The sequence below is a fragment of the Trachinotus anak genome, unplaced genomic scaffold, assembly GCF_046630095.1.
Source record: "Trachinotus anak isolate AG129_WGS33_773 ecotype Australia unplaced genomic scaffold, CSIRO_AGI_Tana_v1 ptg000019l, whole genome shotgun sequence".
NCBI classification, from domain to species: Eukaryota; Metazoa; Chordata; class Actinopteri; order Carangiformes; family Carangidae; genus Trachinotus; species Trachinotus anak.
This window is the reverse complement of record NW_027273870.1, coordinates 13,830,291-13,844,163: the sequence shown is the minus strand read 5'-3', so window position 1 is coordinate 13,844,163 and position 13,873 is coordinate 13,830,291. Positions and strand designations below refer to the sequence as shown.

The window sequence follows — 13,873 nt, the reverse complement described above, 5'->3', positions numbered from 1 at the left end:
TTGTAACTTGGCATGTGAAGCAGGTATGAATATTTATTGTACAGATCATTCCACACACTGTGTGTGTATGTGCTTCTGAGTGAAAGGTGGAGTGACAGGTACTCGACAGCATCACTCTTATCCCATCGTTTCTGATGTTAAACCATGGTTCTTGCTTAATTTCCATGTTTTGTTCTTCTATACAGTTAGAAACCTGCGTGCAATAATCTGGTAATAAACAAATATGGTTGTGAAAAACCCTGTGGTGCTGTTTTAATTCTGTTTTTAAAAAAACATCATAAAGAAGAGAGAATTAATATTACAAGTAATTTTTCATTAATGATTAATTAAAGGCCAAAACAGTTTGTAGAAATACTAATTATAGTGTAATTATGGATCAATATGTTAAGAAATGATTTAAAGACACAGTATATACTTTCTGACGGTGTTTGGTGAAGGAGCTTCAGATCATGGGAGTTGCTGCCATCAGCTTCTCCCTATTTGGAATCCTTCAGTGTCAGTGGTTCAGGGGTTTTTTTTTTTTACCTGGAGCTGAATTATCCACAGAGGTCTCCTGTCCACAATAAACACACCAGCTGATTGTCAACAGTAAAAACGCTGAATAAAATGTCATGTTAAAAATCATCTTAGAGCAGCTCATAACCGAAGAAAAGTGGAGGGAAGGAGAGCAGAGTGACCAGGAGATCAAATAAAATACAATAATATAACAGTAATGTCCATTTTGTTCATCCAGCTATTCCTTAAAGAAAGGTAATATAATTAGAGTAAATGTTCTTCTGTTGGCCAGATATTCAGTTCAGAGTATTGAAGACATTTATTGGCCTGGTTGACTGCTAAGTTCTTGCAGCCCAAATTATTATGGTCTGGATTTAAATGTAGATTTGCCAGCTCAACATTCAAATCTGTGAACTCTATAACCAAAACAGGCCTCAAGATAAGTAATGCTGCTTATGCTTTATTATGTAAATTTAGAACAGACATGTTTTGTATGTGGCAGCAGTGAAAGAATTTAGAATTCAGAATGATAGGGACAGCTGAGGAATTATTAGACACAAAATATGATGGTGGTGCAGGATGGGTTTTTTTTTGTTTTTTTTTTCCCGGGCAACTGTCATGTTTTCCCCAAATGATGTACAACTGGCTTGAAAAGTATGGTGCATGTAGCAGCTGTGAATGGGGGGGAAATAAATCCATGGGGAGCATGTTAACCTTAAGTTTTGGCCCAACCTGTTCCAAATTGCAAATTGCTCCGCCCCTGCAATGACCTCAGAACAGGTTGGTACTTTTTGCATCATCACAGCTGAGTGGCATTTTTTTGCTTTTTGTATTATACCCGGTTAAAATTGCACACACGTACACTGGGTCAAATCTGTTTCCATTTTGAAAGGCTGGTTATAATTCATTTACTGCAGATGTCAAGGAAATGCCCCCCCCCCCCCTTTCTCTCTCTCTCTCTCTCTCTCTCTCTCTCTCTCTCTCTCTCTCTGTGGACGCGGACGCCACGCACCCGCGCGTACCGGCCGTGTCCGTGTCTGCTCAGCGTCATTGTCCAGCGCTTGTAGAGGACAGATGCCAGTGTCTCAGAGAGGAGCAACGACATGTCACCGGTATCACGGATGTAAGGACACGCCGCAGACGTCCGGCGCACTTGCACTGAGCGGTAGGTGTGTGTGATGTGACCGACGTCTGAGGGGGGGGGGGGGGACCAGAGGGGCGCTGCAGGATGCGAACTTGACGGGCGTGTACATGTGTTTTTGGCTGGTACGGTTTCCATTTATTGGTCCATATGGGCCTTACACTGTGTTCCGAACCGTTATGTGACCAGCCTTCACTGCAGTGGCTGAAGGTGGTGTGTTCAAGAGCTCTGCTAGACAGGTAAACGTCTGCTTCCAACACTATAAGGAGGGACACTCATTTGCTGCAGGCAGGGGTGTTGTTTTTCTCTCTCTCTCTGCTCAGTGTAGATATGAGACATTGTCCTGTTTGTGTCCCCTTTCATCACAGTGTCTCCAAAAATCACATTTTCAGGAGAGGACATTGATTTGTTCTCCAGCCTGTAGTCCATGTTGTTGAGCTAGCATGTCAAAGATTTCTGAGAGAAAAAAAATCAAAATTTGAAATTTTGCCATTTTTTGAAAACCACAGACCTTCTCAAGTTTTGTGGTATATATATATATATATGTGTGTGTGTGTGTGTGTGTATGTAAGGACTGAAAATTGAATTGAAATGTTATCAAAATGTGCCACAACAACAGACCATAAATGAAGCATTGTGGTGTTACGGAGACGCCCGGCCTACAAATCATATTCTCCAGAGGTAAAACATGATAGTTTGGTACAAGCCTGACAAAAATAACATCATCATCTTTATATTTTCTTTTCAGTGAAAATTAAATGCAAAAAAACCAAAAAACTAAATCTGCATCTGTATGTCATTCAGCCCTTATGTGCGTGCGTGTGCGTGTGTGTGTGTGTGTGCGTGTGTGTGCGTGTGTAGGCTAATTGTATGATATGAAGCAAATTTTAAAAGCTTTTAAGTATGCAAATCTTATTTACCTGTTATCTGTTGAAACCCAGTGTTTGAGGTCCGTTTGCTGACTGTACATTGTGCCTTTTGGCATGTGACAAATAAAGCTTTGAATGGCTGTTTAGGTCAATAAGCCAGTTAAATGTACGTTATTGATGTAGTGATCAAAGCAGTGAAATGAGGGTCAGACTCAGCAGGAAGGTCACACTGTGAAATTGCAAAAAAATAAAAGCATTTTTTTTTTGATACTATAAAAAATATTGCATATGGTGGGGAGTATTGCAATATTTAATATTATTGAATATTGACACAAGCCTGCTCCACACACATTTTCAACCAAGCGGCACAAATTATCTGTACAATCACCATAGTTCCAAGGTGGGCACCCAAGATTTCACCAGTTCAGTATTTGACCATGTTGTGGCTCTGAATAACATCTCTTAACAGGGCTCTTCTTCCCTGATTTCCTGAACAGTCCTGGTCCAGCTTGAGAAGAGTCCTGGTTTTTCCAGACTTCTTCATGTCAGAATGATGGAGGCCACTGTGCTTTTGAACCTTTAATGTAGCAGAAATCCTGTCTCCTTCCTCCTCATGGTTTCTGCTCTGATCTGCATTCAGCTGTGACACCTTATATAGAGAGGCGTGTGTCTTTCCACATCACATCCAATCAGCTGAATTTGCTGGTTAAGGCCTCAGGATCTTTTAAAAACACCAGGTCTTGTGGCGTATCATCTGACCACAAAGAAACAGCAAGATGCTGTTATCGCCTCCCCCTGGCTGCATCCTAATATCTGTGTCTTCCATGTCTCTGCTGTCTCCTCTTAGTGAACTGGAGAGAAGGGTGAACACAAAATCACAAAGACAGGTACTTTGAAGCAAACCAAAGCCTTTATATTTTCCACAGTGCCAGAATTAAGTTTGATGAAATTCAGTGGTTCATTTATTGTTTGGACACCAGTGCACATGTCCTACTTTCTAAATGGTGGATATCTATTTTTAGTTTTTCATATTTACTTTTTTTTAGGTATCACAGAGTAACGCTGTCTTTTTCAAGAGTACCCTGTTCACACACACACACACACACACACACATGTAGCGCACACATGCACACTCACAAAAACTGCTCAGTACAACCACAGTCTGGTTTGTTGGCTGCAGCAGATGAAACTATGCACAGTGTTTGCTGTTTCTTTACATGTCATCATCTTCTGTTGTGTGGATTAAATAGAGTAGAAAACAAAGCGTTGGACAGAGAAAGACCTGGAGTACAGCTTGGTCACTTGACATCAGCAAACACACCTGAAACTCTATGACTTTGTTTTTTACCTGAATGAACATGTCACATGGTGCCATCTCTCTCTGTGTCCCTCTCTCTGTCCGTCTTACTCAGGAGGTCAGTTATGACATCACCTGGGTATTGTCTGACACTTTGCTATTCCTAACCACCTTACCATGGCAACAGGAAGAAAAGGTAAGTTTGACACTGCCTGTGTGTCCATGTGTGTCTGTAGTTTCGGCTTCATACAGTTACAGTGCATCCGGAAAGTATTCACAGCGCTTCACTTTTCCCACATTTTGTTATGTTACAGGCTTATTCCAAAATTGATTGAATTTATTTTTTGCCTCAAAATTCTACACACAATACCCCATAATGACAAACTGAAAAAAGTTTGCTTGAAATTTTTGCAAATATATTAAAAATAAAAAACAAAAAACATCACGTGTACATGAGTATTCACAGCCTTTGCCATGACACTCAAAATTGAGCTCAGGTGCATCCTGTTTCCACTGATTGTCCTTCAGATGTTTCTACAACTTGATTGGAGTCCACTTGTGGTAAATTCAGTTGATTGGACATGATTTGGAAAGGCACACACCTATCTGTATAAGGGTTATTGGGTTTTAGGGTTTTGTCAGAGGACAAACCAAGCCATTAAGTCCAAGGAATTGTCTGTAGACCACAGAGACAGGATTGTATGGAGGCACAGATCTGGGGAAGGGTACAGAAACATTTCTGCAGCATTGAAGGTCCCAATGAGCAAAGTGGCCTCCATCATCCGTAAATGGAAGAAGTTTGGAACCACCAGGTCTCTTCCTAGAGCGATCAAGGCAGAAGGGCCTTAGTCAGCTCCCCATCCAACCTGATGGAACTTGAGAGGTTCTGCAAAGAAGAATGGGAGAAACTACCAAAAAATAGGTATGCCAAGCTTGTGGCATCATACTCAAAAAGACTTGAGGCTGTAATTGCTGCCAAAGGTGCTTCAACAAAGTATTGAGCAAAGGCTGTGAATGTTATATTTTTGTTTTTAATTTTTAATAAATTTGCAAAAGTTTCAAGCAAACTGTTTTCACTTTGTCATTATGGGATAATTGTGTGTAGAATTTTGAGGTAAAAAATTAATTTAATCCATTTTTGGAATAAGGCTGTAACATAAAAAAAATTGGAAAAAGTGAAGCGCTGAATACTTTCTGGATGCACTGTATGTGTGGCTTTAATCACCAGGTGGCAGCGTCCCTCACACTTGGAGCCCAGCTGAGTTTCTGAAGACATTCAAGACTAAATAATCTCCCTTCCTCACACTTCTCCTCTGACCTCTCTGGAAAAAACAATGTGAATTCATAAGAACTTAGGAAAAGATGACTGCCGGGCTCAGAGAATCTGACTGCACTTAGAAAGGATTTATTTCTTAAATCAACATTTATAACATGCACGATTAATGCACTGTTCCTAACCACAAAAAACAGGTTTGAAATGTTGAAATAAGATAACATGAAAGGAATACACAGCAGAGAAAGTTAATAATTGTTAAACAAAATAAGGAACTGAACAAGAAGATCAGAATATATACAGAGTTTCCTGACATGAGCCTTTATTGTTTGTTAAGTCAAGAAAATTCATTTTGTAGTATTTTACACAATGAGGGAGATTTCCTGAAACAATCTGTGTATGTCATATTTTGTTATGAACTATAAAATCAGTAAGCTTGTTGTTATTTGCAGATTCAAAAGAGAGGAAATCAATATTAATGGATTTAAAGCTCAGCTACGGTGGCCCTGAGGGCTTAACACACTGCAACTTAAGAAAACAGCTGCAAACTGACAAAACACAAATAAATTCAGAAAACATCATCAATTTGACAACATATGTGCTGCAAATATTCACAACACAATGGAAGTGTGTCCCGCAGACACAAAAAAGATGCAAGTCATCATCTCTCTCCCTGACTTTCCTGCTGCTATCAGAATAAATGAATGAAATAATGAACGTGCCTAGAACGCACTTGCATGGATGCTTGCCTAGCTAGCTAGCTAGATAGATAGATAGATAACTTTATTTATCCCTTTAGGGGAATTCAGAACATGTACCATAATACATCTGTGTGCACTTGTTTTTTAATGCTTTTAACTTTAAAGTCACAAATCAAATCAGTGAACTGCATCCCAGCAGGTTTTTATCACTTTAAGTGTCCCCTGGAAACACTTCTGTTGTGTTGTGAGTATCTGCAGCACATGTGTTGTCAAATTGATTAAGATGTTTTCTGAAATGCATTGAGCCCTCGGGGCCACCGTACTCAGCTGATCATGTAAGGATTTCCAGAAGTTGTGTCACAAACATAAAACAGCTGCTCTGTTGTTTATACATTTACATGGATCTGCTGTGGTGACATCATTTTAAATGTTGATGTCGCAGGGGATTGTGGGATGGCATTATCTCATTTCCTTACAGAAAAGGAAGTTCCAGTGTTTCCGATGCTAAAGGAGATAGGAAGCACTGAAGCGCCTTATCATTAAGAGAACTGGACCAGCTCTTAGGATGGCTGCTGCTTACATACTGCAGGTCATTTCCCTCAGTTTGAACCTTCCCAGGAGAAAAAGACTTTTTCACCACAGCCCGAGCTCCCAGTACACAGCTTCTCCCAGTTAGGATTTCTTCAGTGTCAGTCATTCATTCAGCTGAATTCTAAACGTAGGTCCACTAATTGGTTATAGCAGACTAATTACAGTGGTATGATTCAGGAAGCAGGCAGTAGTAGGCTTGCTGTCCAGATGTGTCTGTTGACTCACATCTGCTTCATAGAGATTTACCAAATAGGCATTTGTCAGATGACTTAAAGCTTGTATTTTCTCTCTCTAACCAGGCTCCACCTCCAAAGCAGGTGGGGTGCATTTCCCTGACGATGAAGAGTCCCCTGGCTCTCCAACACGGAGAGACCACCAGTCAAACCTCTCTACTCTCATTGCTATCCCAGAGAAGGACGGCAGCTACTTGGTCAAGGTGTGTCCTGTGTGTGAACACTGTATCAAAGGGGCTCTTCTGTTGCCCGTGATAAGCATGCACTTGTTTGTACATGATCCAGTCGCAGACAGTGGTGTCACCAGGATAATAAGACATGCAGGTCTAGCCCAGGGGTTTTCAAATATGAACAATGTTAACAGTAACGCTAGCTCTCTTTTTCCCTAAACCCAACCCCCCACCACCCATAGGCTGGTTTCTTGAAGAGCCACCACTGTTATGAGATTGTCTTCACTGTTCCAGATGTACCCATAGTGGGTAAAGACCTCTCCTGTCTTCCTTCCTCCTCTCCAACTCGGAGGTCCCCCAGCCTCCGAGTCCATCGGATTAACTCCTCACTGGAGGGTAAGTCCAGACGTCCAGATGGTAAACTGTGGCGCTGTACATGCAAAGTCATTATTGACTTAATGAGAAAAATGCACAAGTTCTCTTTAGTTATGCAGTAACAGCCTCATAGCCTTAGACATCTTTCTAATGATGTAACCAAATCTGAGGAAAACAAAGGAAAGATTTCCACTATTATTTAGTCCAGTTCCATGTGTGAAGCCAAGTTGTTGATCTTGCTGCAGCCTCACTACATACAACACCCCCACACTGCTGCCTCTTGAAAAAGAAGGTCGTGAAACTCCATGGCACCATTTACACATGCTTTAAAGCACATCCCAAAAGCTGCAAAGGAATTTCACCTTTGGCCTGGAAATATAGTCTAATAACATATTAAAAATAGTCCTTTGTAATGATGGAGCAGCCTATTACTCATCATTAATAGAAGTACATATATCACACTACTCTTGACCCACATGTTTTAGCCTGTAACAAAGCCAAATCCAACCTCAGCTTTATTTATTAAATCCCTGAAAAAACTGCTGAAAACTATGAATTATTTGCATAGTAATGATTTGTTTGAAGATTTTAGCACTGAAACAGCTCTGGTTAAAGTTACCAACAATCTCCTCATGGCCTGAGACAATGGACCTGTCACACTGGGCAGGTTTAAGTCATATTTATCAGATAGATATTAGTTTGCTCATGTTACCAATGGCTCTTCCATGCATGCATAATAGGTAGCCAAGGAGCTCCTCTAAGTTATCTCAGGGCGCTTTTCATATAAAGCAGGTCAACTGTACTTGTTATAACACTAATTATAGAGACCCAATCACTTAGCAACAGTGTCCAATCACTGTTGAACCCCTAAACATTTGGCACCATGTTTTAAAGTGCTGTATCTCCCACACACTTTTCGCTATATTAATTTAAACCTGCTCACATTAAAGCTAAGACTTGGCACTAATGCATTTCAAATTGAACAAGCTGATGCACAGAGCCCAAAGGACAAAACATGTGAAACTGTGCAAATACTCTGGACTGCCAACTGATGGCCCATCTCCCTCTCTCAGGAGTAAAGGTGACATGTGAGTACAGGACTCACCAGGAGGGAGTTCTGCAGGAGGAGATCACTCTGGTGACCAGAGGGAGGAAAGACAGCAGTCTGAAGATCAGACTCCAGGCCCGAGTCATTGGTAGGTGTGAGCAGATCCACACACTGAAACTCTTTCTGTTCTGGGTTATCAGCATGTAGTGTGACTTTGTTTCAGACTACACCCACATAAGCCTGTCTGAATAATTTCATATGTAGAAAAAAAATATATATATATTTTTTACTTTGATTTTATTTATGACAATACAGGGTTTTGCCATGACTGTCACAACCTCTGTACACAACAGCTGTGTCCGTGCAAAGTGCAGCTCCTGTCACCTAGCGACCTTGACAACACATAATTTCACAACATTTCACGAAACTTTTAAGGCCCTTGTTTTCGACAGTTGTACTGATAGCTGTTGAACTGAGCTGAAACTCAATACCTACATTACTTGCCTAGAAAAGTGTAATCCCTGGGCTTTCTGTAAATGTTGTTTGCTGCCATATTATTTTCATTACAAGAGCGCAATGAATCTTAGGATATGTTGGGCCACGCAGGATCCACGTGTTGGAACCTGTGTGGCCCAGGAAAAGAAAGACGCATTTGAAGGAGCCTTTGAAAAGGGACAGCCTAGTCTTGCTGCTGTGACACAGTCGGTCTTCAAATGCAGACTCTGACAGATGCGGCCCCTGAAGTGGGACGCAGCTAATGTTAAACAGGTGCTACACATTAGGGCGGGGCAGACAGTCACAATGAAGGGAGACGCACAAGGGCAGGAAGTGGAGAGTTAGTGATTTCAAAATAAAGCAGGAAATGCATGAAAGAAGGCAGAAAAATGAAAACAACCTGAGAAGCAGAGCGAGACATGACAATGTTAGAGAATGTATCATAACAGGGGTTAGTTCTTCTTAATAATAATACATAATTTCCAGCAGTACAGCCTTCCTTGTGTGCTGAGTTTTCAACTCCTTTCCCTGGAAAACTCACAGATGTAAACAGCAGAAGCTCAATAAATCCAATGGAATACATAATCAACACATTTCCTCCTATAATTGATGCAATCTTCCTTTAAAAACATGCAGTGAGGAGAGAGGTGCACCTTGCAAACAATTGCACAAATGACACTCCTGCCTCTTTGATAAATGCATTACATGTTCTGCTTCACATTTGTTCCTGTAAAAGCCTAAATCTGCTTTTTTCTCTGCCACACAATGACATAACAATATAAGAACAATAACAATTGGTTGTAGTTACACTTTTTGGATTTGGTGCTCTGTGGTGCAGTATAGTAGGAAAAAATGTAGCTGCTGGAGTTACTTTACCAAACCCCATTTACACACTGTTTTACTAGAGAAACAAAACATATGTATCTACACAACACTACGGTTACTCACTTAGTAAGCCAACCCAACAAACCAACTACAAACAAACGAAAACAAAGAGATGAAAATTCAAATGCAGCCTGTTTTTTTTTGTTTTTTGGTAAGTGGTCATGGAATAAGCATTGTGACATCCTTATCCGCATCCTGAGTGACTGTAACTGATTAACACTCTGTGTTTTTCTCTCTTCATCTGTCTGCATCACACCCTCCCCTTCAACCATTCCTCTTCCTTCCAGACCCACATCATGGGACTCCCATGCTGCTGGAGGGGGTTAGGTGCCTGGGCGCTCAGAGAGACGCCCACACAAAGCACAGCAGTGATCGTAAGAGGATATGATGAAAAGATACGCACAGCATATATCACCTATGTGGGTGTAAATGGGTCAGGACTCAGGTCAGGTGATAGTACAGAAAAGCCCAAATGTGTTGCCCAAATCAAAAACAGCTTTATTTGACTGGGTAATTATGGGTCTGTGATGCTGTGTTTTGCTTTTGTGGAACTCCAACATTTGTTGGAAAATAAAAAAAAAATACTGTAATTGAAACGGGACGTATTTTCAGTACAATTAAAAAATGCTCAATAATAAGGCTTTTTGGCAAAAAAGCTTAAATAACATCAGGCTGCAGCTGACAAATGCACACAGTTTACACAGCCACGAAGCCTCTTGTTGGAGAGGTACAGTAAACCAGCACTGAACACCAGTCAGCTTACGCATTACACTTGTACACACAAACACACACACACACACACACACACACACACACACACAGATATCCTTGTCTTGCTATATTCATTGGGACCTGTTCCCTAGCCCCTTACACCAACATTAACCAGCAGAGCTGAACGTCTAACGCTAAAACCAAGTCTTGGCTGGAGTGCAACAGCAGGGCCAGTCGTACAATCGTGAATGTCTGACTGCCTGAGTGAGTGACTATAGTTCTAGCATTGGTCAGCTGAATGCCACGTGACTGAGTTGAAATTTCCCCATTGAACGTTGGCCTTGCAGAACGGTTTCTAGTTTTCACAGCTCATAGCTCAGTTTTTGTCTTTAACTGATGTGTTTGTCTTGTGACTCTGCTAGAAGAGGTTGCGATCATAAAATCAGGATTTTAGCAGCAGCAGAGCAGCAGCTTGCAGTGACTTCTGTTTAACATGTCGTTTTAATGGACCATTTTTCAGTCAGTTTCAAACTGTTGTTTGAAACTGACTAAACATTTATCAAACTGAAACTATCAAACTATCAAACTGAACATTTATCAAACTGAAACTATCAAACTATCAAACTGAACATTTATCAAACTACAGAGCAGTAAATTGTCTGTGTGCATCAGGATTCAACAGTGGACTAACGAATTGATAATGGTGCAGCAATTCATGTTATTAGATCTTTGGTTTCATGCTGATCAAAGCCAGATACTTGGGATGCCCCAGTGGCTGACCTGGTAGAGCGTGTACCATGAAGGCCCAGTCCTTACCACATAGGCCGAGCTTCGAGACCGGCCCAAGGCCTCTTCTCAACTTGAAGTTGAGAAATAAAGGCAAAAATGTCTTCTCTGCAGGCAGTCTGTTCGAAATAAAAAAGTCAAATCCTAATATAGAATTTGCTAAAATCTGGGAGATGTAGTCAGCAGGGTTTGTGACACGTTTACCACTGCTGCTGAAGTTTCCCATGGCTCCTGAATGTTTTACTCACTGTCCCTTACTGTGTCCCTAATACATTTCTCATTGTACTATATCATGTGATTACAGCTGATTCAACAGTTTACCTGGGGCTACTTGCTCAAGTGCATCTTAGCAAGTGTTGGAAATAAGAGCCACTTATGACTCTTCAGCAGCTTTCTTAACCAACCCACCTGTCTGTCATCACACTTCACTGTCAGCTGACAAAAGGGAGTGTTTTATTCCTGTGTTTCTCAGTAGCCATAAACAATAAAGTTGAGGTTGTGAGGCTTTGCCTCTATAACCACACTGTCTATTGTATGTATTTTTAACTGACAATTAAAATTGTATAATATGGGACTTTAAGCAGCATGATACTATCAAAACATGTTCTGTTTTGGTAAAAAAAAAAAAAAATCATCTGCCTTAAGCACCTGTTCTTTTGACCTCTTCTTCATGTGGATTGTGACACAAGCGAATGATGAGTTGTTTTAAATATACTGCTAATTCTGTAACACAGCCCTCCTGCATGATCTCTATGTCAGAAAGTGTAAGAAAATAAACAGGTTAGGTGAATGATAAAGGCAACAGAAATGTGTCAAATGTTTTTTTTTTTTGTTTTGTTTTTTTACTGCACTGTATTTATTATAATTATTTATTACAGGAATAGACAAGTTTTTGCTATATTGTCTGATTCAAATAAGTTTTGAATAACACTAAGATAATATGTGTGTTCTTGGTAGATTATTAGCTCCATGGTAACATTTTAGCATACACTCTGTTGAGTAATCAGCTAGCCCTTGAGCATGCTGTAAACTGAATTAAGTTAATTAAATTAAATTGCAATTGCTACATAGCCAGTGTTAACATTAACAGCTGTTTACTTACCAGTTGAGAAGAAACATTACCAGTTAAGCATCAAATTTCATTCCGATACTGACCAAGAACTGTCTCCTGAGGTGGAAAGCAACCCTTTTGTTTTGCTTCTATACCTACCACATCTTTTCCTCTTCTGAAGTTAGCATGTTAGCCAGCTAACTATGGCCAGGCAGGTCCGTCTCATCACTTTCTGATAGGGAGTCACTGTATTGTACAGTCTGCTCTGATGATGTAGGGCTAATCAGAGGGCGTGTCAATGTTAATGTTGGCAATGTAGCAATAGCAAAACTTACAAATAGCTCCTTTAAGTGATTGTTTGTCGAATCAAAAAATGTAACTGGTGGCTTTGTGTATGCGTGGTATTATAGATGTTTAGTGGTAGCACACCATATGAAAGTCAATAAAGCCTGTTGTCAGCTAACATGATGGTTTAAGCAGCTAGCTCATTAATGGTTGATTATAAATGATCAATAGTTGATGCATAACAAACCATATGATGTGTTAAAGTGTTAATCACCATAAAAGCTCGGAATAACAATCTCTAAGATTCAGATCTGTATAGCAGACACTGTCCAGTCAGTCCACGAAGCTTTAATGTTAGCTCAAGCAGCTAAAGGACAGAGCTGTAACTTACCGGCAATTGGACAGTAAGTTATTATAACAAGTGTACTACTAAGTAGCTGTTATCAATACACATACTGTTGTTTTTGAAAATTAATGATTGTATTTGAAAAATATTGCATTATTTCAAGTGTACTGCCACCACATTAGCAGGATACTACTACATTAGTGATTAGCAATTGTTTGGACTTCTTTTAAGTTTAAATAACAGTATTGTCAAAACAAACAAACAAACAAAAAACACACACACAATTGGGTATTCTTCTCAAATCATTCAGCCCTAGTGACAGTTTGGTAAAGCTTAGTTGAGGCAACAAGATTTCATAGCACACTAATCTATTACTCAACATGAATGTTTACTGTAAGTGCCGGAGTGGAGCTTTAATGCCTGTGATCTACCAAAGACACATCGATGACCAAACATGAGTATTGTGAATACACTTCCTGTTTATTTAAACATTTTTGATTGTGGATTGTGACCTGCCACTATACAGCGTGTGTCCCTTTGCACTTGAACATTTGTCTGTTTACCTGAGTGTAAATAAAGTATCCTCTCACATGTACACTGCACCCCATGCATTTTCCTGTTAAACTGAACTAATATGACCTTGATGCCTCTTATGTTTTCTGATCCTTCCAGTAGGTTTTAAATTTAGCTCTAGCTTTTAAGGACTTGACGGAGACTGAGTATTTTTGATTACAGCGTTTTTATGTAGAATAACAATTATCATCTAAGTTAAAATGGCTTTAATAAAACGGAACCAGCCAATATAGTGTGAATAGTGCAGATCTGACTTCACTGTTCAAAGGAAGAGTCTCAACAGAAATAGGAGGAGGCGTGCTTTGCTCTTCTGGCATGTGAGTGTTACCTTACCCACAGTGCTAAGCTAAAGGTTATTTACATACAATTATTATTTGTCCCATGCTGAGGATTTTCTATTTTCATATTGGATCACTTGATAAGCCGATAGAACCATAGGAGGTTTCTAAGACTGATACATTCCTGCTCTAGTTTCAAATTGCATCGTCATATTTCTTTTATAGTTCATTCGAATGCCTATGTTTGCTCTTGACAACAAATATCATTTC

The 13,873-nt window shown here is 40.0% G+C and overlaps 1 protein-coding gene across 5 annotated transcripts; it reads left to right on the top strand.

Moving 5' to 3' along the window:
* The first annotated feature begins 1,476 nt into the window (after nt 1–1,476).
* LOC139636555 (adipose secreted signaling protein) lies at nt 1,477–13,347 on the top strand. Of its 5 annotated transcripts, XM_071504722.1 has the most exons (8): nt 1,530–1,660; nt 3,353–3,392; nt 3,918–3,998; nt 6,667–6,803; nt 7,013–7,166; nt 8,219–8,341; nt 9,861–9,947; nt 11,375–13,347. In XM_071504722.1, exons 3-8 carry the CDS (start codon nt 3,980–3,982, stop codon nt 11,434–11,436), a joined length of 582 nt encoding a protein of 193 aa, XP_071360823.1. In that variant the 5' UTR covers nt 1,530–1,660; nt 3,353–3,392; nt 3,918–3,979; the 3' UTR covers nt 11,437–13,347. The 5 variants fall into 5 exon arrangements, with proteins under 5 accessions (XP_071360821.1, XP_071360822.1, XP_071360826.1 ...); XM_071504721.1 differs by lacking the exon at nt 3,353–3,392 and having other exon boundaries at nt 1,520–1,660; XM_071504723.1 differs by lacking the exons at nt 1,530–1,660; nt 3,353–3,392 and adding an exon at nt 1,709–1,875.
* The last annotated feature ends 526 nt before the right edge of the window (nt 13,348–13,873 follow it).